This window comes from Phalacrocorax carbo, chromosome 28 (genome assembly GCF_963921805.1).
Source record: "Phalacrocorax carbo chromosome 28, bPhaCar2.1, whole genome shotgun sequence".
In the NCBI taxonomy this organism is placed as follows: domain Eukaryota; kingdom Metazoa; phylum Chordata; class Aves; order Suliformes; family Phalacrocoracidae; genus Phalacrocorax; species Phalacrocorax carbo.
This window is the reverse complement of record NC_087540.1, coordinates 2,804,426-2,828,877: the sequence shown is the minus strand read 5'-3', so window position 1 is coordinate 2,828,877 and position 24,452 is coordinate 2,804,426. Positions and strand designations below refer to the sequence as shown.

General features: G+C 56.4%; 1 protein-coding gene across 3 annotated transcripts in view; it reads right to left on the bottom strand.

Moving 5' to 3' along the window:
• Nucleotides 1-24,052, bottom strand: part of OTUD7B (OTU deubiquitinase 7B) — a 38,234-nt gene extending 14,182 nt beyond the window's left edge. The window contains exons 1-4 of one of the 3 annotated variants that reach the window (XM_064475273.1): nt 23,913-24,050; nt 9,065-9,213; nt 4,700-4,870; nt 4,273-4,488 (exon numbers count right to left, since the gene is read on the bottom strand). In XM_064475273.1, coding sequence (XP_064331343.1) covers nt 4,273-4,488; nt 4,700-4,870; nt 9,065-9,137 — 460 coding nt within the window. In that variant the 5' untranslated portion in view covers nt 9,138-9,213; nt 23,913-24,050. Of the gene's footprint in view, nt 1-4,272; nt 4,489-4,699; nt 4,871-9,064; nt 9,214-14,077; nt 14,097-23,912 lie in introns of those variants that run through there. The other 2 variants (XM_064475275.1, XM_064475276.1) reach the window with 2 other exon arrangements.
• Nucleotides 24,053-24,452: the final 400 nt, after the last annotated feature.

Here is a 24,452-nt window from a genome sequence, read left to right as displayed (position 1 = left end):
CTCAAACAGAGGCGCTGCCTCCCTTGGCCGCGACTCCCTCCAGTAGCTCTCCTGCAGCCCGCTTTTTGGCCGGTACACGCTGTTCAGGCTTCCGACAAGTTGCGTTTTTAACTTGCTCTTGCAGAAACTCAGCCCTTCCCCAGCGTTTCTACCGAAGCTCCCCCTGCTCCCGAGCACAGTCCCGGCCAGGGACCCCGGCTCTCAAACCCAGGATTGCTTGAAATTCTTTGCACCACCTCAGCAACGGCAGCTGCAGAAGAGCTAAACACAGAAAATGTGTTTTTAAGCAGCGATAAACACAGGAAAACATAAAAACGCAGAGTTAACTGCAACGCCAGGCGGGTGATATGTTTTTTTTCCCCCCTCGGCATCGGGAAAGGAACCCGTTGGAGTTGAGAAGTGTTTAGTACACGGCCTCGGGACAACAGCCCTGCTCGGAAAAGCCGGCTCTTCCCTCACCAGAGCTCCTGGAGCCTGCGCCAGGTGGCGCGGGGCCAGAGGAACGAACCGCGCAGCAAAGCGGCGCCTCGCAAGGGCTAACCGAGACGTGACGCTACCGCAGGCGGCGCTGAGCTGCCTTTTGGGGTTTTTGTGGGTTTTTTTGTTTTTTGTTTTTTAAATTTTAATCCATTTCACGTCGCTTTTGGAGAATTTGCTGCTCTTTTCACCGGGCAGGGCGAGCCGGGGGCAGCCTGCGCCTCCGGCCGGCGCTTCGGAGGTTGCGCAAGCCCTCGTCGAGCCGAGTCAGGTGCGATTCGGAGGGGACACACCTTGGGGAGGCATCGCGATGCGCAGCGTGCCGTCACCCCGTGCCGCGCGCGTCCCCGGCGAGGCAGGCAGAGCACTTGGCACGCGTTTCCAGTTACGCAAGAGAAGCCATCTCGAAAGAAACCGCATTCCCCAAACCCTCCTTCGAATGTTTTGCTCCTATCAAGGCCAAGAGGCCACCTAGAAGTATTTAAAACATATTTCTCTGCATGTGGTTATTAGGAGCAAGCCCTGAAAGCTCTACGAGAAAGATAACTGGATTCATGAGCACGAGGGATCTTCCTGCAAGCATCGCTCGAGCAGCGAGGGCGGCGACAGCTCTTCTGCGCACCTGAAGACGTCCTCCAGCATCAAGAGGCTTCCTCTGCATCCACCACCACGGCTCTCACAGGGTCCCGGTTTGCCCCGCAGCTGGTTTTGCTACATCTGTTTGTCCCAGCAGAGAGCGGGAACCTGCACACGAAGGGGGACCTTGGGTAAAATACCGTCGTTTCTTCTAACCGGAACCACCGAAGCAGGTCACGGCCACAGGGAGGCACAAGGACGGTGCTCCTCCCGGCCCGGAGACGAGGACTGACTCACTGAAAAACCACACGGCTCCCCTAAGGCTACCAGGGAACCCAGCGCCGTAATCACAAGGCCATCCTCTCCGCGTGACGAAGGGTGCGTGCCCGGGGTGACCTGGCCTCGAGCCGAGGTGACGGATCCAACACGAACACCCACCGCGACCTCCGTGCGGTGGCTGCAGGCTGCGGGGGTTCCCCCGCCCTCGCTGCATCACCGGTGGAGGTGATTCACCTCCCACCTAGAAGTGGGCTTAAAAACGAGACCAAAAAAGGAGAGCAGCTGGGAAAAAGCAGCCTCTACGCTGAAGCAAGCTCATTTCATCCATCTAAAATGGGGTAATTCACCTGTAGTCTCCTTATCTAATCCAGCGCCTATCTCTTTGGGGAAAAACAATACCTTCAGAAAACATTTTCTGGGGAGATCTGGCAGCACCACGAGCTTGTTTGAGGGCATTTACCCACCGGGAGCTGCTCTCCCCTGTCTTTGGGGAAGGATGGCAGTCGAGGCTCCCCACCAGCCCTGCCCACGAAACGAGGCAGCCCACGGCAGCGTGCCCGGCGCCGAGAGCTCGGCCACCCCCGCCCTGGCAGTCGGGGACGCCTCCCTGCGCCGCACAGGCTCGGCGGTGCTGAGGATGACAGCGGAGGGGCCGAGGGCATCGCAGCAGCGGTGCGGGCAGCGCCGGCAGAGCCCGGCACCCAGCTTGTGCGAACCTTTCACCTGCCTTTTGAAGCAAGGTGGACCCGGGCGTGAGCTCATCTCTCCTGCTAAGGGAACCAGCCCCGCCAATGACTTACGGGCGAAAACATTCGCAAGTCGGATGCCAGGGAGGTAAGACGGAGGGGGGTGCGCGTACACACGTGCCTCTGCTCACGCACGGGCTAAACCCGGGCTGAAAAGCTTCTCAAAACCCGGATGATGCATTACCGAGGCACCCATTTCTTTGATTGCCCGCTCGGAGACGCGGGACATTTACGCCCCAAGAACGAGGAACCTGCTCCTTCGATGCCTCTCCCGCAGCCAAGCAAGCGCGCTGATCCCTTAACTCAGCGGTTTTTAATAGTCCACCTGCAGATGTTTATTATTAGTCTGAAGCGCGAAGCAGGAGGTGTCTTGCCAATCCGCCGGGGCACTTCCGAAGGTGTGCTTGGCACCGTGTCCCCGACCTCGGAGCCAAGGCAAAGCCATCCAACCCAGGGGTTTCTTTCCGTTCTTCCTGATGTTTTTTTTTCTAATAGCCTCGGGCAAGGCACCGCCAGCTGCTCCTCCACGTGTGCAAGGAGGAAAAACAGTCTGTGTCTTCAAAATATAGGGCAAGGCTTAATCCATTTAGGTTTGCAACAAAGGATGCTAAAGGTTGCAGCAAGGGCCAAATTTTCAGCTCCACCAAGACCTTTTCAAGCAGCTCTGAGCTTGTTAAAAGCTTTCCAAGAGGACGTCATTACAATTTACAGCCGCTTTAAAGAGCGCTTACCCTGCCGCAGTGGTGTAAGGGGATCTCTGGATAGAAGGAGAAGAGTATCTGAACATTTATTGGTCTATAAAATATTTGCCTAATCCTCTAAAGACAGCACGTACTAAATAACGGGAGCCGCCGTAGATCACGGCGCCACGCTCAAAGCCCTACTTCAGATGAAGCTCGGAATAGTTTACACAGGCAGTGCGGCCCTTAATAAAGATAAACACCCATTTATCACACAGCCACGTACATAACGCGGATACACCCTAGGCTTCAAGAGGCGCTTTCTAAAAATCAATTACTTAACGCTAACACCGTCTCGGCCCAGCAGGACGCCTCCCCGGCGCAGGGGTGAAGCCGCCCCGCGCTCCCTCGGCCGGCGTTTTTGCTGAGGCGCAGCTCCCCAACCCCCCGGATCATCTGCTTCACCGTCGACGAAGAGCAACGCGGCTGTAACGAGATCGCTTGGATCAAGTGTTCATTTCCAGAACGTGAGAATGTTTGTTACAGGAACACTTGAGCAGGAGAGGGCTAAAATTTGCCATTAAGATGATACGTTGCCTCTGAAGGAATAGGTTTCTAGGTAGGTGCATCAGGAGAGGCACAAAGGCTCCCCAGACCGTGCCCGGTGCCCTGCCCCGCACCCCACGTCCTGGTAACACGTATCAGGTTTTCTCTGCCAGCCCAGAGGTCCCGTTCGTTCACCATTTAAATCTTATTTACAGATCACCTAGCAACTGTTCAGGAGGAAAACAGCATGTTGGAACACAAATCCGGCGGCACTCCCAAGCGGGCTTTCTCTTTGCCTGGAGAGGAACCACCAGACGAGTTTGCCGGCGTTGAAGCAGCAAATAAAACACATCATCAAGCTAAAACGTTCGTCATCGCTTCCGATACCTGCCGGCGGCGATGAGCTACCGCCCGCGTTAGGCGGGAATTTCTCTTCCGCCCCCTTCTCTCAGCAAGGCTGGGGGGATGGCGCAGGGCGCGGGGAAGCTCAGGGGCTGAGATGATGCAGCTCAGCCGCACGCGCGATGGCGACACCCACAACTTATTTACACCCAGCGTCTGCAGGCAGAGCGACGCTCCCCGCTTGCGCCACGCTATAAAGAGGGATGAAGTTTAGGTTGGATATTAGGAAAAAATTCTTCCCCGAAAGGGCTGTCAGGCCCTGGCACAGGCTGCCCAGGGAGGTGGGGGAGTCACCGTCCCTGAGGGTATTTAAAAGAAGGGCAGACGTGGTGCTTGAGGAGATGGTTTAGTGCTGGACGTGGCAGCGATAGGTTAGCGGTTGGGCTGGATGATCTTAAGGGTCTTTTCCATCCTTAACGGTTCTATGATTCTACGAAATAACCCCTAGCGGACACGCGTCCTTGCGACGCGCCTGCTCCTCTGCGGCCTCGGGCTGGCGCCCGCTGGTACCGCTGCAAAGCCGCCACCGCCGCGCTCTGTCAGCGTCAAAGAAAAAAAGCACTCACCAGCCTGCTCCAGCGCCACCAGCATCGACTGCTCGATGAGGTCTCGCTCGATGAAGCTGCGGAAGTCCTCGGTGTACACGGTGAGGTCGGGCAGCTGGAAGGTGCAGATGGGCATCTCCAGCAGGTGCTCGCTGCTGCCGTTGCTGGAGACGTGGGAACGGGCCAGGGAGACGATGGTGGAGCTGGCGTGCGAAATGCCTCGAGACAGGCGTTTTTCTGAGAAGAAAAAGAAGGCGAAAAAGCTCCTGAACGGTGCAGAAGCAGCAAACCTTCCAGAAGCAATTATTAAATCAGCTAGTGCTTTTCGGTTGCGAGCGGCCGGATTGCTCCAGCGTATAGACATTTCAGGCAGCAGAAAGAAAAGATTGAATCGATCCGTTATCGTCTTGGTGACTGGGCTCTCTGGAAGCCACCGGACGACACTGACCTTGCACGATATCATCCTGCCGCTGGAGCGGCGGTCGCCCGGGACGGGCTGCCTCCTTTTCGGGGGGTTTATAGTTGCGTCCTTCGTTGAAGGAATGGGGTAGGTTCCCGGCGTGCACTTGCCTCAGCTGTTCGAAGTCGCTCAGGGCCGCGCTCAGATCCCAGTTCTTGCCTGGATGGGAAGGTACCGACAGCGGTCACCGTCACGCGAGAAAGAAATCGAGACACTTCCTAAAACATCCACGCTAGAAACTAAACCCGGCTGGTTTAGCACGAGGCGTGAAGGCTGCCTCGCAGAAGCAGGGAGGAAAGCGGGGTGCAGCACCCCTCGTTCAGCCGCTCGCGCTGTTTCTGTGCGGGATTCGCATGTCTGGAAGAGACGGAGCCGTGAACCTGAAGTGCCCGGCCAGTGTCGGCTCCGCGGCCGCGCGTCACACGCATGGCTTACGCCTTAGACGGAGCTCTTGGACGCTGGACGTCTGCAAAAGCTAAACAAAGGCCCGAAGACCTCAAGTTTTCATGGAATCGTAGGCTGGGTTGGGTCGGAAGGGACCTTTAAAGCCATCCAGCCCAGTGCCGCGAGCAGGGACATCTTTAACTAGACCAGGTCGCTCAGAGCCCCGTCCAGCCCGGCCTCGGGTGTCCCCGGGGACGGGGCATCGGCCACCTCTCGGGGCAGCCGGTGCCGGCGTCGCCACCCTCACACAAAGAATTCCTTGCTTTTACCTAGCCTGAGCTATAATTTTCCCAGAAATTCCTGGCTGTAAACCAGGGCAGGGCCACCAAAACAGCAAACACTGAGCGCAGAGCATGGGACTGGAGTAAAACAAACATAATTTTGCCCTTGGGAAGGGGAAAACGGAGGGTCCGGCTGCGTCCTGCCCACCACCACCTGTATAACCCCAAGGGCCCGTTGCTCGGGGTCACACCGAGCGCCCGGTTTTTAGCTCTCCGAGTGCCGTGACGACACTGCATCGCGATGCAGGCACCGCTTCTCTGCTACGGGAGCTAAGAGCCTCCAGCCCCCCCGGCCCCCGCGTGATCGCAGGGTAACGCTCGAGCAGAGCCACGCAGCTTTAAAAGCTGATGCTTTGCAATACGGCTTTTTACATCTCTCTGCACGGCTCAGGAGACAGCCGCCCGATTCGTTTATGAGATGACACCCAAAATACGGGAGCAAGCAAGGTGCCAGCCGGGCTGGGCGGGATCCAGGAGGCTTTTCAGCAGGCTCCTGTCATTACGGGCCTGATAAATTATTCAGCAAAACAGCCTGAACTTCGTGGAGTTGAGTGAGTCCTTAAAGCAGCTCCATTTCCTTTTAACAGCCCCCAGCAAGCTGCAAGAACATGGTATATATTAATACGCTGCAGTCTTTTGGTACGCAATGAATTGACTTTTTAGAAGCCAATGTCTTCCGAGGGCAAGGATACGTAAGAAAAATCTACCCCGTGGCTTACGTTTGGGAAAACTGTGATTTTTTTCTTTTTGTTTTTGTTTTTTTTTTTAAATGAACTCTGATAATCCAGGCTCTTAAATTAGCAAGTTCACAGACACCAGAGAAAGAACGTCAACTTTATATATAGTAAGTGCACTACAGGAAAGATATAAACCGCCAATTGGTTTATATCATAGCTCACGGACAATAAAAGAAGTAATTATGTCTAATTCCCTAAAGGAAATACGCTTCCCAAGTATTTAAATTCTTCTGGGAGATATAATTTGCAGCGTTTAATGATTGACTCCAAACGGAAAGTGATTTTAACCTTTACCTTTTGAGTCACGGGGGACTTTTTTTGCTCCCCCCCCCCGCCCCGTTTTTTTTTTTTAAATGAAATAATGAATCAGCATCAAGGAACGCGAACGACCCGTCAGGTTAAAATCAGATTTGCCGCCGCGTCGCTATTTGCTTTAACGTGCCGGCGGCAGGAGGATACCCCGGCGGCGCCGACCCCTTGCAGCTGCGATTCCCAACCCCCTTCACCGGCAGCTGCCTCAGAAACAGGATTTCCAAAGCTTGGTTTTTTTCCGGCGTGAAACGACGGCAGCGGAAGGGACCCCCAGATCCCGGCACGACGAGGCGACCCGGCCGCCCGCAAGCACCCGGAAAGGGTGGCTTTGGTGCCCTTGGCGCTACGGTGATTTTTTCCAGACACGAGCCAGGCGGTTGGAAGCGTTCGGGGAAACTTTGGCACAGGGCAGGTTTTGCCGGCGCTTGGATGATAAAAGGGAGGATTCCCTCCCCCGGCAGGAAAACCGGCGTCCCCTGGGGACACCACGAGCCAGAAGAGCAGCCACAGAGAGGCCTGCAGCCCAGCTTCTCATCGCCACAACACGGGGCGATCTCAAAGAGCGGAACCTAAATGATTTCGCCGATTGACACGTCCCCGCCTCCCCCAGTTCTTGAGCTTTGGGGGCATTTGTACGCTGAAACCCTTTGCCGTCGAGGCGATGGGTTTCTGACGGCGCTGGAGGGCGGAACGATGGAGGAGACCATCGTCCAGGAGACGGTGACTTCGCTGGACACGCGTGAGAAGCTCAAAGCACAGAGAGAAAACGCGACTTCGATCGCTCGTACCGCCCTCCGACCTCACGTCTGAGTAATTCACTCTATACGTCTATTTTATCTGGCTGCGTTTGCTAATACGCACCCAAAAAAGTAAAATATCTCTGTGTTTTCCCTCATTTTCCACCCCTGGACTTGCCAACCCGACGGAGGCTGCAGGAGATCTAGCAGCGACTCAGTAGCAGGTCATGAAAACGCGCTAAAACTACCGTTGTCAAAATAAATCAGCGCAGAGTGGCAGGGTTTGAAGGAATTATCTGCTTTAACCTTCTCTATCGCGAGCCTAAGTGTTTTTTTCCCTGAAAGCGAATATTAGCGATCCTGACACGACCCAAAGCAACCTAAGCCCAGACACCAGCACATAAAGGCACCACAAAACCCACAACTTGCCAGACGTCCGCTGAGGCGACGCCTGGCTGTAAAAATTAAAGGCTGAAGCCCTGAACCCAGCCAAGCTAATGGGAGTTTTGGAGAGGAAAAAGCGACGGATCGATGCTGCGAGCGCCGAGGAGGGCCGGAGCCAAGCGGGTGGCGCAAACTGCCTCAAGACACAGGTAACAGCGATGGTTTCAGGGCTTTGAATTCATCGCTGCTAGAGCATCCGGAGCGGCAACAGCCGGGGAGCTGGCGCGGATGCTCGAGGAGCATCACCTGGTCCCGGGTTCAAGCAACGACAAAAAATGACCTGTATTATACAAGGAAAAAGGACGATAGGAAGAACCAGGGCAAGTAGGGTCTTGCATTGTAATTACCCATTGGTTAATTATGTACAAACTGCCCTGCTTCTCATGCAACATTTCTGTCCTCCGGCATTACAGCACCTGCCGGTATTTGCTCACCACCCTTTTGTCAACGTTCACCCAAAGGCAACGCTCGCCAGCAAGTTTACAGCCCCAAAATTAAGAGCCGGTATCCTTTCTCCTCTACCCTTCCCATCGCTAGAAGCACAGGGTGAGAAAAGTTACCTGCAGCCTTCGACTAAACGCGACCGCTAACGGGCGGCTGCCCCATCTTACGGGGTTTTTGCGAAAGCCAGTATTACGCTGTATTTTAGGGAAAATCTATGAGCTTCTTTAAGCGCGTAGGGCGCCGGGAAGCTGCCAGCGCGGCGCGCGGAGGCTCCCGAGGGCTGGTGTCCCCCTTTAAAAGCAAACTGACCCAACGCAGACGATGCTCGCGTTCACCCCCTGCGCACCTCAGCGCTCGCCGCCACCTTAACCCGACCGATGCTGGAGGGCAGGCTCCTGCGCCGGGCGTGCACGGGGCTCCGAGGGGATGCTCTGCCAGGAGAGGTCACCAGCACCAACAAACAGCAATTGATATCAGCATAATCCACCCGCCTTCGCGAGCAGAACAAGATATACCAGTAACAGCACGGTTTTGCCTATATAATTACCCCTATATTGCTCTGGAAGCACAGGCAGCCTTCGCCTAGTGCTACTCCTTCAACCCTTTCGAAGGCGTCGCTGCTACAAAAACCAAAAAACCCCTTCGGTTTTGCTGCTCACGCGCGAAGGGAGAGGCCGAAGGCAGGGAAACGGCGCTCCTGGTCGACGCGTTCTCCTTCCGAGCGCCTGAAATCCATTATCCGACGGACGCGTAACAAGAAACCGAGGCAGAATGTCACCGGCCGCGCCGCCGAGGGCACCGTTTTAATACCTCTGGCATCGCGCCCACCGAGCGCCGGCCCCGGGGGTCTGGCCAGCAGCTCCCCACCCCTCCTGCAACCCCCTTTTTCCTCCCAGCCCCCCCCCGTCAGCCACCGCCTGCCTCTCCCCTTCCTTTATTCCCAATTTTATTTACCTTCGAGCAAGTCTCTGGCCAGTCCCGGCTCTGCCCCCGTTGAGCGAACAAAATCCGACAGGACGATGTCCATAGCCGAGGTCCTGCGCTCATGGATTCCTCCCGGCAGCTGGGGTCGGCGGCGCCCGGATCAGCACCTCGGCATCAATCTAGGGACGAGACCAACAACGCGCGCAGCTCGCGTTACAAAGCATAAAATAATCAAGCCTGGCCAGGCAGCCTCCGAGCCGGCCGGGAACTATCCGACGGCAGGTGCCGAAGGGGGAAAATAAACCTCCCCCCCCAAAGTTAATTGTGTTTTGGGACTGCGGTTTAATGGATAATTCAGAGGAAAAACAAAAATATACAGGTTTTGCTCCTCTCTCCCGGCACCCGAAGGGGCTGTAACGACTCTGTTAATGACAGGCGTGCAGAGGGCTCAGTAAACTCAGGATAAAACACCCCAATCCTCATTTCAAAGGCGGTGGAGCTTTTCTTTCCCAAATCATGGGCCAATAGCGAGGGCAATAAATGAGTTTATTTGGCCGCAGCGAGAAAGCAGAAAGTCTCTCTTATGTATTTTGCAGAGAGCTCAGCACCCCTGCCCTCCCCGGGGCAGGCAGCTTCCCAGCACCCAGGTCGTGCGCGAGGGAAATAAAAGCAAGGCCAAAGAGCTGTAATTAGTAGGTGTTACCTATGCAAAATAAAACAAAAAGCCCCTTTCAGGCAGTAAAAAAAAAAAACCACAACCCAAATCAAAACCAATTCCTCTTCTTGCAGAAAAAAAAACCCCACACGCACCAGCGCGGCTCTCCTTCCCAGGAGGGAGCAAACTCAGCTCGTCCGAAGGTATATTACGTAAAGTTTCAGTTTTAGCAGGTCCCAAGACTGGGAAAGGTGTGTGCTCTCGCTGCGCGTTCAAAATCCTGATTTTCCGCATTCCTCGAGGCAGAGATGGAGACGGCGCCCGTCCGCGGGAGCCTGGACCGGGGCAAAAAGCTCCGCGGGGTTGGGGTGTTTTGGGGGTTGGGTTGGTGGTTTTTTTTTTTGCAGTTAGAGGGTTATGATCGAAATTCTACCGTCAAGGAAGAGAAACTGGCTGGAAAAGAAAATTCATCCTGAGCTGAAAATCTGGCACGTGAAAAAGAGGGGGATAAAAAATCGGCAAGGCTGGCGGTGCCGCCCTACTGCGAGCGGGAGAGGGGGCTTCAGCGTTACGTGGAGGGCGAAAACCTGTTTGTTTTCCTGGTGCCTTATGAAAAAAAAAAAAAGAGGCTCTTTTCAGGATTATTCCTAAAGATGGGCAAAACTCCCTCACGGCACACACCTCCCAAGCGCCAAGAGCAGCAAGTTAAACAAATCCACGCTTTAATCTGGAATTTCCTGGCTTTGTTGGTTAAATACTATTCTTATTATCTTCCACGCTCACTAATCACGCGCTTATTAACTTCATGCACACAGAAAAACTACTTAATATTCTTTTATCGCCGGAGCAATCTCGGGGCTATTGTGGGCTGAAGGCAATCCTAAAGCCGAGCGTATTCAGACAGCAAAATTCGGCAGGGGATTTCTCGCTCTTGCCCCCCCGACGATGTGGGAACATCCCTAATTAGAAGCCAGGTGTTAGTCCCTTCTAACCGGTGGCAGGAGCTACAGAAACAGCGAGCAGTTTCTAAATGAAAACCCACTGCAATAAAAGATAACTTCTTCTTCTTTTAAATGCCGAACCCACCAGAAGGAAAAAAAATAATAAAATAAGCATACGCAGCAAAGCGCGGCTTTCGGGGAGGAAAAGAGCAGCAGCACAGCCCACACCCGCTAACTGATGGCGTTTGCAGTTACCGAGCAAACTCCCGCGCGCGCAAAAATGCCAGGCAAAACACAGATGGAAAACGCCGGGTCCGACGACACGGCGATGAACCGCGAGAGCGCTTTATCGCCGGGGTTCGGAGGGAGAAACGCTCCCTCTGGGGTTAGTTTTTTTTTATTATTTTACTTCCCCGCGCAAGGAAAACGCTCTCTTTTCTTCCCTCCCTCTGTATCAGGTAGGAAACCCAAGCCCCAGAGGAGACCTGCAACCACAAACAGGTCCTCCAGCAAAGGCTGCGGGCGCCCGGCGCCCCCAGGCACCCCATAAGCGTACGTATACACGTACGACGTGTCTCACAGTCGCTTCCGATGCCGGATATAACCCCTAAGCGAGCTCTCCCCTTACGCTGCCACTAGAAACGTGCTAAAGAAAGCGTATTTGGGAGTGAAGACCAGTCGTTTCTATGATCTCTGCAGTACTGACAGTTATTTGCGGGACACGCCTGCAGGAATTAAGTAAATGAAATGGTGAATCGCCCTGATTGAATCCCCCCGACCAACCCCACCTCTCCTCTCCGCATGGTGGTCAGCATCGCCATCGCACGAACCCCACCCAAAACCCCCTCCGGGGACCCGATTTCCTCCCATATTTAAATGGGATGGGAAATTAAAAGGGCAACAGGACTAAGAAAACAAGTTGGCCTGAAAGTACTGGAGGAGCGTCCCCAAGGGGTGCAAAGTCCCTGCTGCAAAACGCCTCGCCTTTCGTATTTGAGATTTTTGGGGTGACTTTGCACGTTTAGCGAAGTGGTTTATCGGATTTTTATTACACAGCTTTGGTACAAATCTCAGCTACTGAAGAAAGGCATCGTACCCCACGTTACGGGGCTCTTCCTTTATCATTTCTTTAAGCTACCCGAGAAATCCTTCATAATCAGCACTTAACAAGGAAACGCTGCTTCTAAACATTTACATCTTAGGGTTTTCCAGGGAAAGACCCCCAAAGGTAAGCTCCGCACACCCGAAGCCGTTCGAGGTCGCGCGCAAAGCGACAGCCGGACGTCGCCAGCCCTGCCTCCCGCCGGGAGGACGGCGTCGAAGCCTCCCAGCAGCGAAGAGCCAAAACCAGATTGCCTTAATTCGCAGAGACTTTAACCAGGACGATTCCCCGCGCTCTGCCCGGCTACGGGAGGGAAGCACCCGGCAACGCCAAAGCTTCAGAAGGTGCCGCTGTCCCTAAAGTCCGCTGTTTTCCCTCCTGGCAGACGCTCCCCAGGCGCTCCTGAAACATTTCCAAACCTCACACGACTCGAAGCTTTTCTCCTTTAACCCCCCCGCCGGGCAGTAGCCGCTAACGTAAGGTTTTGGAAAAGCAGCCTGTTTTCCTCAATTGCATTTTCAGGTACAAAAAGGATCCGAGAACACGGATCTCCAAGCTCTTCGGGTAATTAAAGACCTGACGCGCGAGGGGGAAGGCGACGGCGCGGAGCTCTGAACTCCCAGCCAGGCTTTGTATCGACTCCGCATTAACACACGCTCCTCAGAGCTTCCCCACCGTCGAGAGCGGCGGGCAGGAACGCTTGGCAGCGATCCTCCTGCCGCGGCGGGCTCCTATCGTCTCCTCCCCACCGGTTTTTCTGGCGGAAAGCAAGGCTTCCCCGCCGCTTTTGGCACCGACATCGCACCGCAGCCTCAATCACGACGGCCGCTCTCGCGGGCACCGTGGGGTAAATGCTTCGTGAAAGGCTTTCCGGGACCAAAGCCATCGCCGACGACGGGCAACCCCAGAGGTGATACACCTGCGGTACCTTGGCAGCATATATTCAATATTTTATCTAAGAAAAAATGGCAACTAATTCCCAGGGGAGCTGTCGCGTGTGAGGTTTTCAAAACTTGCGGGGGTGGGGGGGGGGGGGGGGGAACCCATCCCAAAAAATTACCAAAACACCTTTATTTGCAAAACGTGATACCGATACCGTGCCCCGAGAGCCGAGGGTGCCGAGGCAGCTCTGCCCACGCAGGATTCACACCTCGGCTTGGCCTCACGTCAACAAGGTTTCCCAGAAAAATCTGCACAGAGGGCTGGAAGGGGTGGCTGGGGAAGACGAGCGCCTCCTTCACAGCAAAATCTGGGCAAAAAAACCCGATTTCTATTTGAATAAGCGCACTGCTGGGGCACGTACAATTGCACATTGTTATTTGCACCCCGTCAGTACAGCTATTTGGCACGGCCGGCGGCGAGCGGCAGCGCGGCGGTGGGTGTTTACGCGGCACCCAGCATATTTTTTTGGGGGGGGAAATGTTGCAAAATATATACCCAGCCACGTCCCCAGATTTCTGACGGACAGAAGCCATCCCGTTTCGCTCACCTCCCTGCAGGCAAACAGGAGCAGCGAGACCGAGGGATGCGGTGCCGCACTTACTCCTTCTCTTTCCCATCCACTCTACCTTAAATATGGGGGGAAAAAAAAGAAATAATAGCACTTCCAAGGGCAGGACGCGTGCGATTGACGCGCGGTTTGGTCGCTGCAGAACGAGGGTTTTCGGGCCTCAGGTCCTTAGCTGCAATCCTAATTTTCTCGGGGTAGTAGCTCATCGCCTCCTTCCCCCCGCTCCCCCCTCAGAGCTGCTCTGCAAGCTCGGTGTCTCCGTACGGCATTTACATTCTCTCTCCCGCGGTTCGTGGCTGCTCCCACCTCGCCGTCAAGCCTCCGAGCTGGTTAAACGCTCTGACAAAACACCGCGGGTGAGCATTATCCGCCTCACCGCAGCCTCCTGCGAGAAGCTGCCCTCCACTAGAAACCACAGCGTGCGAAATTCAGGGGAGAGCTTCGCTCCAGCTACTTCTGGTCAAAACTTTTTGAAACCAGAAGGGTTTATTAGCCCCACCCTTCGCTGATGGGTTTTCCTAGAGTACGGTGTATTTCACCTAGAGTATAGCTAGAGTATTTTATGGTGTAAGTTTGGGGCTGTCCCGTGCAGGGACAGGAGCTGGACTCAACGACCCTTGTGGGTCCCTTCCAACCCAGGACACTCTAAGGCTCCAGAGCACGCGGCTTCACAGGCATTTCAGGGCGCTTTGGTGAAAAACTGGCAAAACCCCAGTGGCAACAAACTCAAAACCAAAGCAAAACGCAGCGCAAGGAAGCTGAATTTAAAATACAAACAGAACAAGCCCAAGAAGGTAGAAGAGTCCAAAGAGGAAAAGCTCAAGAGAAAACAAACCTTCAAACCAACCTCCTCCCGGTGCCAACGGCAGCACCGGCGGCTCGGAGGGCGACTTCCACCGGGGACGTACCGACTGAGCCGCAGCCTGCCGGCAACGGTGTCGATATTGCCTTTGAACCGTGCGCGGCTCCTCGTTTTAGAAACCACAGTGCCCTAGCCTGTCAGGAATCCTCCGAGCCCGACGCCTCCTCTGCCATGATGCAAGCGCTGAGCTATGCGGGCGAAACACGAGGGACCGGAGTAGGAGTCGTGCCGCTCGCTTCTGGTGCCTCCTGATTAAAAAAAAAACACCCTACAGCCGAGGCAAACACCGGCATCTTTCAGCTCTCGGCATTACGCTTGTCCCCGGAATCTGCCGAGGTCACCGTCCGGATAAAATCGGTGTTTCAGAGGGTTGATCTTTCTCCTCCCTCGTCCCAAGTCAGCACCCGTGCCCCCTTCACGTGCCCCCAGTCTCTTGCCGAGTGCTACAAAGAAGTCAGGTAAAAGCTCAGCGCGGTTCCCGCGGAACCCGCGGTCACCGTCCTGCGTTCTCCTTCTCCTTTAGGAACGCACGTGATTGAGATACGAGCTCCAGGCACGGCCGCCAGCAGCGCCTCCAGCGCATCTGCAGCCTCAGCTGCCCTAAAAGCCGCTCACTCTCCAGGATGCTCCGGGAGCCTCTTCACGACGTCGTCTTACAACGCCCTCAGATGCGTCACGCGGGCACGGGGCAACGCCAGCGCTCTCAGACCTGCGAGAGCCCGCGGATTTTCAGAGCGGCTGGGCACCGCGTCGGGCACGCGTTACCCTCAGCGATGGGGCATCGCCTTCCCAACGCAGTTCTCCGAGTGCCCGCGCAGATAGAGACGGCTCGGTGAGGAGAAGCAAAAAAAACACCTACCCCACAGGGACGTCACAATCTTTGGTTAGCTAATGCTTGTAAAATGCTATAAAAAGCTTAATTAAGCCTCACCCTTATGAGGCACTGGAAGGATTCACAGGGCTGTTTTGGAGGCAGGAGACAGACGAGCAGCAAAAACACGAGCCGGGGCACAGTCTCCCCCTCCCAGCCAGGGCATCACTGGACGCTGCATAAATAATCTTGGGGAAAACCCCAGGAAAAAAAAAACAGCAAGTGCATTCGCCTGAGTCGGAGGCGAAGATCCCGGCCAGTATTTTAAAGACTCATCTGCGAAAGAACGCGATGCTCAAATCTAATAGGTAACCACCTCGTTGTGCAGAGGACCGGAGCTTTGCATGCCAGCTGCAGGACCGAGCCCCTGCACAAAGAGCATCCCCTGCTTCTGCTCCCGAAGCTTTCAGAAGCTATTTACGACCCGATCGGGTCAGGTGGAAAGGTGTGGATTTACTGCTGCCTGCAGTAATTTCTCCACAACAAGGCAGGAGTTTACCAGGCAAGAGCGGCTCAGCGCCCCACGGAGACGCGCTGGGTGCATCGCTAAGGGTGCCAGGGGCCCCATCTGCCCCGAAATCGGCTGGTCGGTGGCGGCCGCCGCTGCTCCCGGCGCCCATCAGCCTCTGCAAGGGGTCACCGTCCCCTGCGCCGCTCGTCGGCGCTGGCGGCACGAGCGGCCCCCGCTCAGCCGCACCGAGCGCGACTCAGGCTGCTAATTAATGCGATTTAAACACCCACGGCCGAGGTTGCCCGAAGGGAGGGCTCACACCAACCGCGCTTCCAGGGAGCTCTGCAGGAATAACAACCTCTGGCACCGGGGCAAAGCCTTTACCTGCGCAGCCGGTCGCCGCTGAACTGCCAGCCCAGCTCGCACGAGGCGGGCGGCGAGGGCGCCCCGCTCCTCCGGGCGGAGAAGCGCCTAAGTAAGCCCGAATTTAAACCCGACAGAATTAGTTGATCCCATCTCCAAAGGCCACGTTCAGAAGCGTATTAATTCAGTTCTAACCGCTCTTCTCCCCTTGGTTTTTAACGATTCCCGGGGACTCAAGGTACGAAGCCTTTCTGACCGCACCGGTCTTAAGTATCGCAGGCTCAAAACAAAGCTAAAAGGTTATTAAGGAATTACTCCCCGCCTCGCGATGTTTCTAAAACGTAAAAGCCACAGGGTGTTGCTTAAATCAACACAAGCAAGGAGGAGATACGGGGAACGGCAGCCCCTCTCCCGCCGCGCGCGGGGATTTGGGGAGGGAGCCGCTCGGTGCCCCGCCGGAGCCGGAGGTGTTTCAACAGAACCGTCAGCACATGGTTTCAGGCTGATTCACCGGGGTTTGGGTTTTTCTTTTTTTTTTTTTTTTTATTGTCCTGTCCAGAGAGGAGGACTGAGTTCATCGCTGCTAGAAATACTTCACCCTGTTTTGCTGTCGTGCCTGAACACGCTGTCATCCTTGTGGAACGTGGTCCTCTAGGAGCTGCGGAAGGAGCAAAGCCACCAGCTAACGAAGGAGGTGCCTCCCCCCATGAGAAAAACCTTTTTTGCGAACAATATGAGGTTTCATACCGGACTCGACACCCACTAACCCTCCCGGTCACCTTACGGTGACGTACCGAGCTCCGCTTCCAAGAAAAACCCTTCCCGTGCTCCTGCTTGGCACCGCACCGCAGCAGCTGCTTTATCAGTTGTGCGCAAATATGAGGGGAAAGCACAGAAAACACAGATTTTTTTTCAACCGCGCGCTCAGCGTCGCCGATAAGAGCCTTCTGGATTACAAACATTTAGGAGCCTTCGTCATTCTGCTTGTTTTTACGATACGGCTGCCCCGGTTTCTGAAAGCCAGTCTTATCAAAACCACCAACACAGCTTGAAATCTTCAGTTCTGGCACAAACGCAGGTTGAACCAGAAAAAGAAACGAAACTCAGTATTTTTTTTTCTTTTTCTTTTTTTTTTTTTTTTAAAACCAGACTCAAAAAAGCTGCCCAGCAAGAGACAGGCTGGTGCTGCGCTGACGAACCCCCAAGCCCAGATCACCAGGGCAGGACCAGGCTCTCGGAGGTGCCTTAACCGTGGCTCAGTCTTAGGCTAAAACTAAAGCCAGAAGCAGGTGTCCTGCTTCAGCCCTTGGGCATCCGCTTCCTGCTCACTCCAGGCAGCGGGACACAGCAACCAAAACTATATTAGGAAACTACAGTTTCAGCCCAAGGAAAACGCTTCCTTTTGCGTCAAAAGCCCATGTGCAACCTCCCTCGTTTTTTTAAAACTCTGGCTTTTAAGTCAACATCATAAAAGACATCAGCAACCGAAGAGGACTTTCATCTTCAAGCGCATTTAAATAATCCCTCCGCACCGCATGCGTTCCGATTTTAAGCACAGTTTGGGCTGGGTAGGTGTGTTTCCCAGCTGAGTTACTAAAAAAAATATCTCGTTTCCTAATATATTTGGGGACGCCGCGGCGCAGGGTGGGCGGGCAGCCTTCGAGCCGGCGGCCGTTCGCTAGCAAGGAGCGCGACGAAGGAAGGGCGGACCAGGCGGGACCAGACCAGACCAAGCCAGGGGGTCTTTGAGAGGCAGAAGCCAACCAATCCGTACGACGAATTCATGCCATCGGTGGTTTTAATGCACGAAAAAACCACCAGTAACAAGAGTCTGACACCACGACGCGCCAGATTCCGCCGGTTCCCCGCCCACGGATGACACACAGGATTTTATTACGTTACCTGTGGGCTTCTCTGCTGCTTCTGCCCAGGATTTTTAGTGATATAAGAACGTCCTCTTCCCCCCGCAGCTCGCACCGGGGCCCGAGCACAGCGATGTTTCCAGTGGAGCAATGCCGTGGCGAGATTACACCGAGCCGTGAGTCACACCTACCTCTGAACTATAATAAGCTTGATCCTTACACAAACAGTATTTCTTGCTTGGTCACCACACCCGAACAAGCAGAGAGTGAAAGCCGTGCATCCCAAAGCACCGTAAGGATGCCTCCGCCTATCGCTACCTCAGACCTTCGTCCTCTCAGGCAGCGAAACGACACACGACGAGAACCCGTCCGGCTTTGCCTCTGCCTTTCAGGAAGGGGCAGCGAGGAAAAAGCCAGGTTTAGTTAATCTCCACGTCAGTCTGCCAAACCTTCGTAACAGAAATTAACACACTTAATACCAAACGCCCGTCTAAAATAAGACTAAAGCCAGAAAAAAACCTACACAGAAGCAAAGCGACTCGCAGCTTCCTCGCATCCCACGTCCCCTCCGGAGGCTGACGCCGGACTGAAGTTAAATTTGACAGGTTTCGGTACAGACTCGCCGGAAGCAAAGCCGGAGCGGCGTCGAGATTCCCGGTCCTCCGCGGCAGCTCGCGGGAACCGCAGGACCGCGCGCCCTGCCCTAACTCCATCAGGCAGATTAGGGGAGACCAAGGGTAGAAATAAAAAGGAAGCAGGTAAACAATTAAATGTACCTCAGCTTCATCGTTTGTGTCTTCCAGGGCAAAATGCGGGGGGAACCCAACCAAACCCATCGAGCACGCTTAATTAAATAAGCATTTCACCAGAAACAAAATAAATCCACAGAACAAGAAAGATTCACTGTTAGTTCCCGGATCATAATTTTGAGGGGCTCTAATTTTCTTATTTTGTTAAGGTTTGAATCACGTGGAGAACACGTACTTCAGAAAGGAGAAAAGAAAAATACGTATTTTTAAGGGCTACTGCCAAAACTCAGCATTAAACACGACCTGGCACGCACTCCTGTATCGTAGGCGGCCTTTGCTACCTTCAGAAAGGTATTTCCAGGAATATTTCAGGAGCATATAACTACAAGGTCTCTTCCCCGGGTTCGCCACGTGACTTTGGGAAGGGCAGGAACCCGAGCCAGGACGCCGGGGCCGCGGTCCCCGAAGCGCAAAGCCAGCGCACGACCTCGGCCAGGCGCCTCCGCCACGTCCCAGCCTCGCCGCCGCCGGGAGACGGGACGGGAGCAGGAGGTCGGAGCTGGACCCTCCAAAGCCCCCGGGGACCTTCAGATGACAACTAGGGCAGGAGGTGCCAAAATCCACGAGAGATCCAGTTTTACCAGACCCAGCCAGAAGCTTTTTGCCATCAGTCGCCCGCTTTGCAAAGCTCCATCAGAAGGAAGCTCCCATGAGCGACGCAGCAAGCCTAAACGCATCAAACCCCTAAACCCAAAGATTCCACCCCAAAACCTGCAATAGCAGCCCTTCGGTCTAACGCAGAGGGAGGCGCGGCTGGCTGGCTCTCCCCGCGCGCCGGCACGCGAACCTCGCCCCAAGGAAAGGCTCACGGCGCAGCCCAGAGGCGAGACGGGCGAGACCTCGGTGCCACGAGCAGCCCCACGCCGGAGCTGACCAAGCCCTGCTCTTTGCTTAAGAAGCCCTATCAGAATAGCTACGAGCAAAAGAAGCTACTCACGCGGCTCGGCTCCAAACGAGCGAGATCTGAAGGTCCTCGCGGGAGGTTGCTCGCTTTCTCCTCCTTGCCACGACCGCGGGGCCCTGCCTCCGTGCCAGCCTGCATCCCTGACCCGGCAGGTTACCTAACGCACACGAGAACGGCCAAAACAGAGCCGGGATTAGCGACGCCGCGCTGAACCTGACCTGACCTAATACCTTTATTACAGTCGCTAAGCTCCGACTAGGTGCTGTACGAGACGGGATACGGCCCGCGCAGCTCTCGCTTCATCGAGGGCAAGAAAATCGAACCGGCAGATCATGGAACCTCCGTTAACCAAAGCCCAGCAAAATAGTTACTCCTGGTGAAAAGGAAGGGGCGGGAAAACCCGCGAGCTCGCCGACTCCTTCGGCCCAACGGCGGGGCTGCGGGGGCAAAAAGGAAGCCAGCCCAGGAGGCAAAAAGAGGGATATTTGTAAACAGCCGCGACAGGCAGCCCGCAGTCAGGCTGGGCGCGGCACCGGGGTCGCGGGGCTGCGGCGTCTCGCATCTGGGGCGAGGAGCTCTTCAACGAGCTTTTCCGTCTTGGGAAGCCCCGGCCTCGGAAGCCCCCCGCGGATTTTTGGCAGGAGCGGCGCTGCTTCAGGACAGCACGCCGTCCCCGCAGACGGAGGCTTTCCAGCAGGGAAAGGGCATCCTTAAAAATATGCTGTTGCTCAAGAGTCGGAGCCCAAGAAAAGCCGCAGTTAAGCAAGAGCCGCAGTGAAAGTTTATAAAAAAACCGTGACAGTTTTCATATGCTGAGCTGTTTTCACATAAAAACTTTACCCTATTTTCCAGAGCTTCAAACCACCTGCTTCCCTTTGCTCTAAATACAACCGCACTAATTTCAACACCCAGATTATTCTAAAACTTGGGTTGAAGAACACGTCAGCAGCGGCACAGGAATGAAGCCTCAAAGCCGTATAAAAGCCAGAAACAGCCTCCAACACAAACGCAGCAGCTTCATTACGTCCGAGGCTCTACCCACAGCACCATCATCGCTCTTATTTATCAATTCCTCCTTCGAGGGGGGTTTGTGCGTTTCAGGATAAGTTGCAAACCTCAGCTCTCTGTTTCAAAAAGGTCCCGGCGGCAAAACGACGGCTCAAACCCCAGCGTGGATCGTGTATTACGTTAAAAAAAAGCACTGCCGTTACAGCGCAGTAATTAGTAAGGACGATTATCGAGCGTGCACGGTCTGATTTTCACGGCATCCTTGGCTCCGCTTTCAGCAACCTTCCACCTCCGAAGGCTGCCCGCGGGCGAGGACGCGGGGCCTGGCCCGGGGGGAGACCCCAGGCCAGCGGCGGCGCCCAGGGCCTGCCTGGGACGGGGAGCCGGCGGCGGGGATCCCACGGCGGCGAAGAACTAAGGGCTGCGAAGTTCGGCCATGAAGACACCGCGCGTCGCAGGGCCGCGGTAACTGGTGAGGGGTGGCAGCGGCAGGAGCAGCAGGTGAAGGAGCGATTGCACAAAGCAAAGTTTCCTAAAACTGCCCTTCCTCGCGCTGCCGCTCGATAAAGCCATTAAATCATTTGAGGAGCGCAGCAGCGCCCGCTCCCGTGGCGTTCTCAGGAGCAGGGTTATACTCCCAAGAATTATAGTAATTATATAACGGCCCGTCTTAGGCCCTCGTCCCGTTTTAGATGCGTGCTTTGTAGTTGGCTAAAATAAATGCGGTTTTCTCAGCGGCTGCACGCAAGGAAATTCAGTTTGAGACACATTCACCTGCTTAAATCGGGCTGCTGCTATTTCCAGCGCAAACCCTGGCTTTGCAAGAGAGCCCAGCACTCGCTGCCCTCCCGGGGGGATGCTCGTCACGAGCACCTCCGCAAGTCAGGCCACGGCAGGTTTTGCCACCCTATTAAGCGCCGTTTCTCCCCACAGTATTTTAATCCAGCCCTCCTCCTGCCGGGTAAATCTGTTTCTCTGTCATTTGAAGTGATGAGTTTAGAGTTTAACTAAAGCACCAACGGAGCAGAGGCACTTGTTGAGATACGGGGTGAGACAGGGTCCCTTCCAGCGCTTTCCCGGCACCGCCACGGAGAGCAAAGTCACATCCCGCTGCAACCACACGGCACCGAGTGGCGGAGACTCGCCAGAAGGACGGCAAACTCTGGGCACAAAACCAAGCCAACAAAAACTAAGGCACTGATCTTTGGAAGTATTTGGGCGGGCGACTCCTCTGTGCATCCCCTGCCTCGCTCTCTTCTCGGCAAGGATTTGCACACTTGACACTCGCACGCCGAGAGCCGACAGGTGTTTCACACCTACAAGGGCACACGGCTCCGTAAGCGGGCTCATCCGAGCCGCGTGCTCCTAACGAGCCTCCCGGCGGACGGCCCTGCCGGACACATCGAACGCGGCCGCCGCGCCCTTCCCCCCCCCCCCCCCCCGAACTCATTTCTTTAGCAAGCGAAAACACGCACTCAGGGAGTTCAACATCATGCTTCCCCAGAACCCAACGCAGCGCGGCCACGCTCAAGCCGCTGCACAGCGGCGGCACTGATATATTTTCGATTCCCAGGAACGTCCCTCGCATTTCCTGGGAAAAGAATCTTCTTCTCACAACGCCGGGTAACGACTCGCCACCGGCCGAAAGGAGCCGGGGCCCTGCTCCGCGCAGGGGAAAGCTGCGACACCACAAGTCATGGCGCCAGCTCTTTATTTTCCATTCACACCTGCTTTAAGCGGCAGCTTTTGTTCTACTGAAACTATTAATCCCACTCTCACAATTAGCACCGCAAGGCTTTGTTTATTTTAAAGACCATGAAAAGAAGCGCCAGAGAAAAATCCGCCACGATGCTTTAAAGTCCAACAGGCCGGCCCGCTCCCCTCCCGCGATACAGAGTTTCGTGCTCCTTATATCGTGGCGTAAGGAACAGCGCAGCTTTTCCAGGGTCAGGAACAGCCGAGCCCTGCGCAAGGCGTGGCAGAAACCAAACCCAAACCAGAGAGTACAGACAGGAGCGACTGCGATGAGCCTCTGCCGGGGACTGGAAACATGCAGCAGGGTCAGGAGGAAGAAATCTGATGTTCTCAGCGACCTGATGCGGAGGATTCCGGCCGCCACGTTTGACTTCTCCAGCTACGCGACTTAAGCCAACAATAACGTCTTTATTAGCCCCTGCAAATCAAAGTCGAAAATCATCCCCCCGCCTCCCCCCGCACCGCAACCACACGATGTGTTTGCCGGTGGCGATGCAACTAATCGTCACATATACGGCGCGGCGTCAGCCCATTTTACAGACGGGTAAGCGGAGAGACGTCGCGGCAGGGGCGAGCCGCGCTCTCCCAGTGTAACAGCGAGCCGCCGCCGCCTCCCGCGAGGATCCGTCCCGTTACCGCGCTCCTCGCGTAAGCGACTCCCACGACACAGCGTCGGTGCAAAGACGTTTCCCTTAAGCATGGGATTGTCAGAGATGCTCGAGCCGGTGAGTCACCACCAGCCTCCTCGCCCACAAGGAAACCATACGGAGTCCATGGCTCGGCAGAGAGGCAACCTGTAATTAGCTGGACGAGAAACTCCCTTTCCTCCCGAGATTAAGACAAGTAAACTCTGGGAGTTGTTTTTAAGCTCGTGTCTCGCTGCGGTGCGGCTGAGCAACGCGAGTCCCAGCCCGGCCTCGTCCCCGACGGGTAGGCACGGACCGTCACGCTAACGCCCGGCGCCGTTAAACGGGAACATGAAAATAAAGACAACGGCTTTTCACCAGGGCGAGACCCTCGGCACGAGGACGGAGGCTGGCGGCAAAGCTCGCTCCGGTTCGAACACGAGACGCGGGACTGAAAAGCCGCAGGGATTTCCAGGCTGCAAATGGCAAATCCTATTTGCTCCACGCCGGAGAAAAAGTACCCAGATTACAGTTATTTGGTCCAAAAACCACCACAAGTGAGAGCACCTGAAGAACCCGGCGCACACCACCCCGTCCCGGCCCGTTCCTAGGCCCCGGTTTAGCTCACGGCCGGCTCAAAGCGACCCACCGGCTCACCCGCGGTCGCTCCCGTTGCAAAGCCGGGCTCATCCTCCCCTCCCCGGGGATTTAGTCGCGCCTAAATCGCTGAGCTCGGCCCCCACGACGGCAGAAGCCGCCCCAACCTCCGCTCGGGCGGCCGCTTCAGCGGCGGGAACGCTCGCGGGCTGGGGCGGCCGGGCCGGGCCGAGGCGGGCCGGGGGTGTCCGCGGACCGGCCGCGATCGCGGGTGGGCGCCCCCGGCACCGCCGCCTCCCTCCTGGGCCCGGGGCGGCCGCACCGGGTCCCCGCACCCCGGGGCTCAACCCGGGGGCCCGGCCGCGGCCGGGGGATCCCCAGGCACATCCCCGGGACCCCGCCAGCCCCGGGCCCAGGAGGGGTCGTGACCGGGAGGGGCGGGACGGGACCCGCCGCCGCCGCCCCGGGAGCCCCGAGGCCGCCGCCGCCGCCGCCACCCCAGGCCCGGCCCCACCGAAAACTTTCTCGGCCCCGCCGGTGGCGGAGGCCGGGCGGGCGTTACCTGTGCGCGGCTCCATGGCGCTCCGCGCCCGGCCGCCACCGAGGCCGCGCTCCGGAGGGGCGGGAGGGGGCGGGGGGGGCGGGGGGGGGAGCGCGGTCCGCCGCCGCCGCCCGGAACGCCGCGCCGCCCCCGTTCCCGCCCGGAACGCTTTGGCGGGCGCACGCGGCCGCCCCGCCCCGCCGGGCTGGGCCGAGCCAATGGCGGTGCCGAAGGCGGCCACGCCCCCTCCGCCGGCGGCGCAACAGCGCCTGCGCGGTGGGGCGGGGAGGGCAGGAGGGGGGAGAGCGCCCCCTGCGGCTGGGCCGGGGGCACCGCCTCGCCCCGCCGGGCCCGGGCCGCAGCGCGGGGCCTGTGCGGGGCCTGGGCACCCCGGGTGGGGCCTGAACACCCCGCATGGGGCCTGCATGGGGCCTGTGCCCACAGCGTGGGGCTTCTGTGGGGCCTGGGCACCCCGCATGGGGCCTGCATGGGACCTGTGCCCACAGCGTGGGGCCTCTGGGGGGCCTGAACACCCTGTGTGGGGCCTATGCGGGGCCTGGG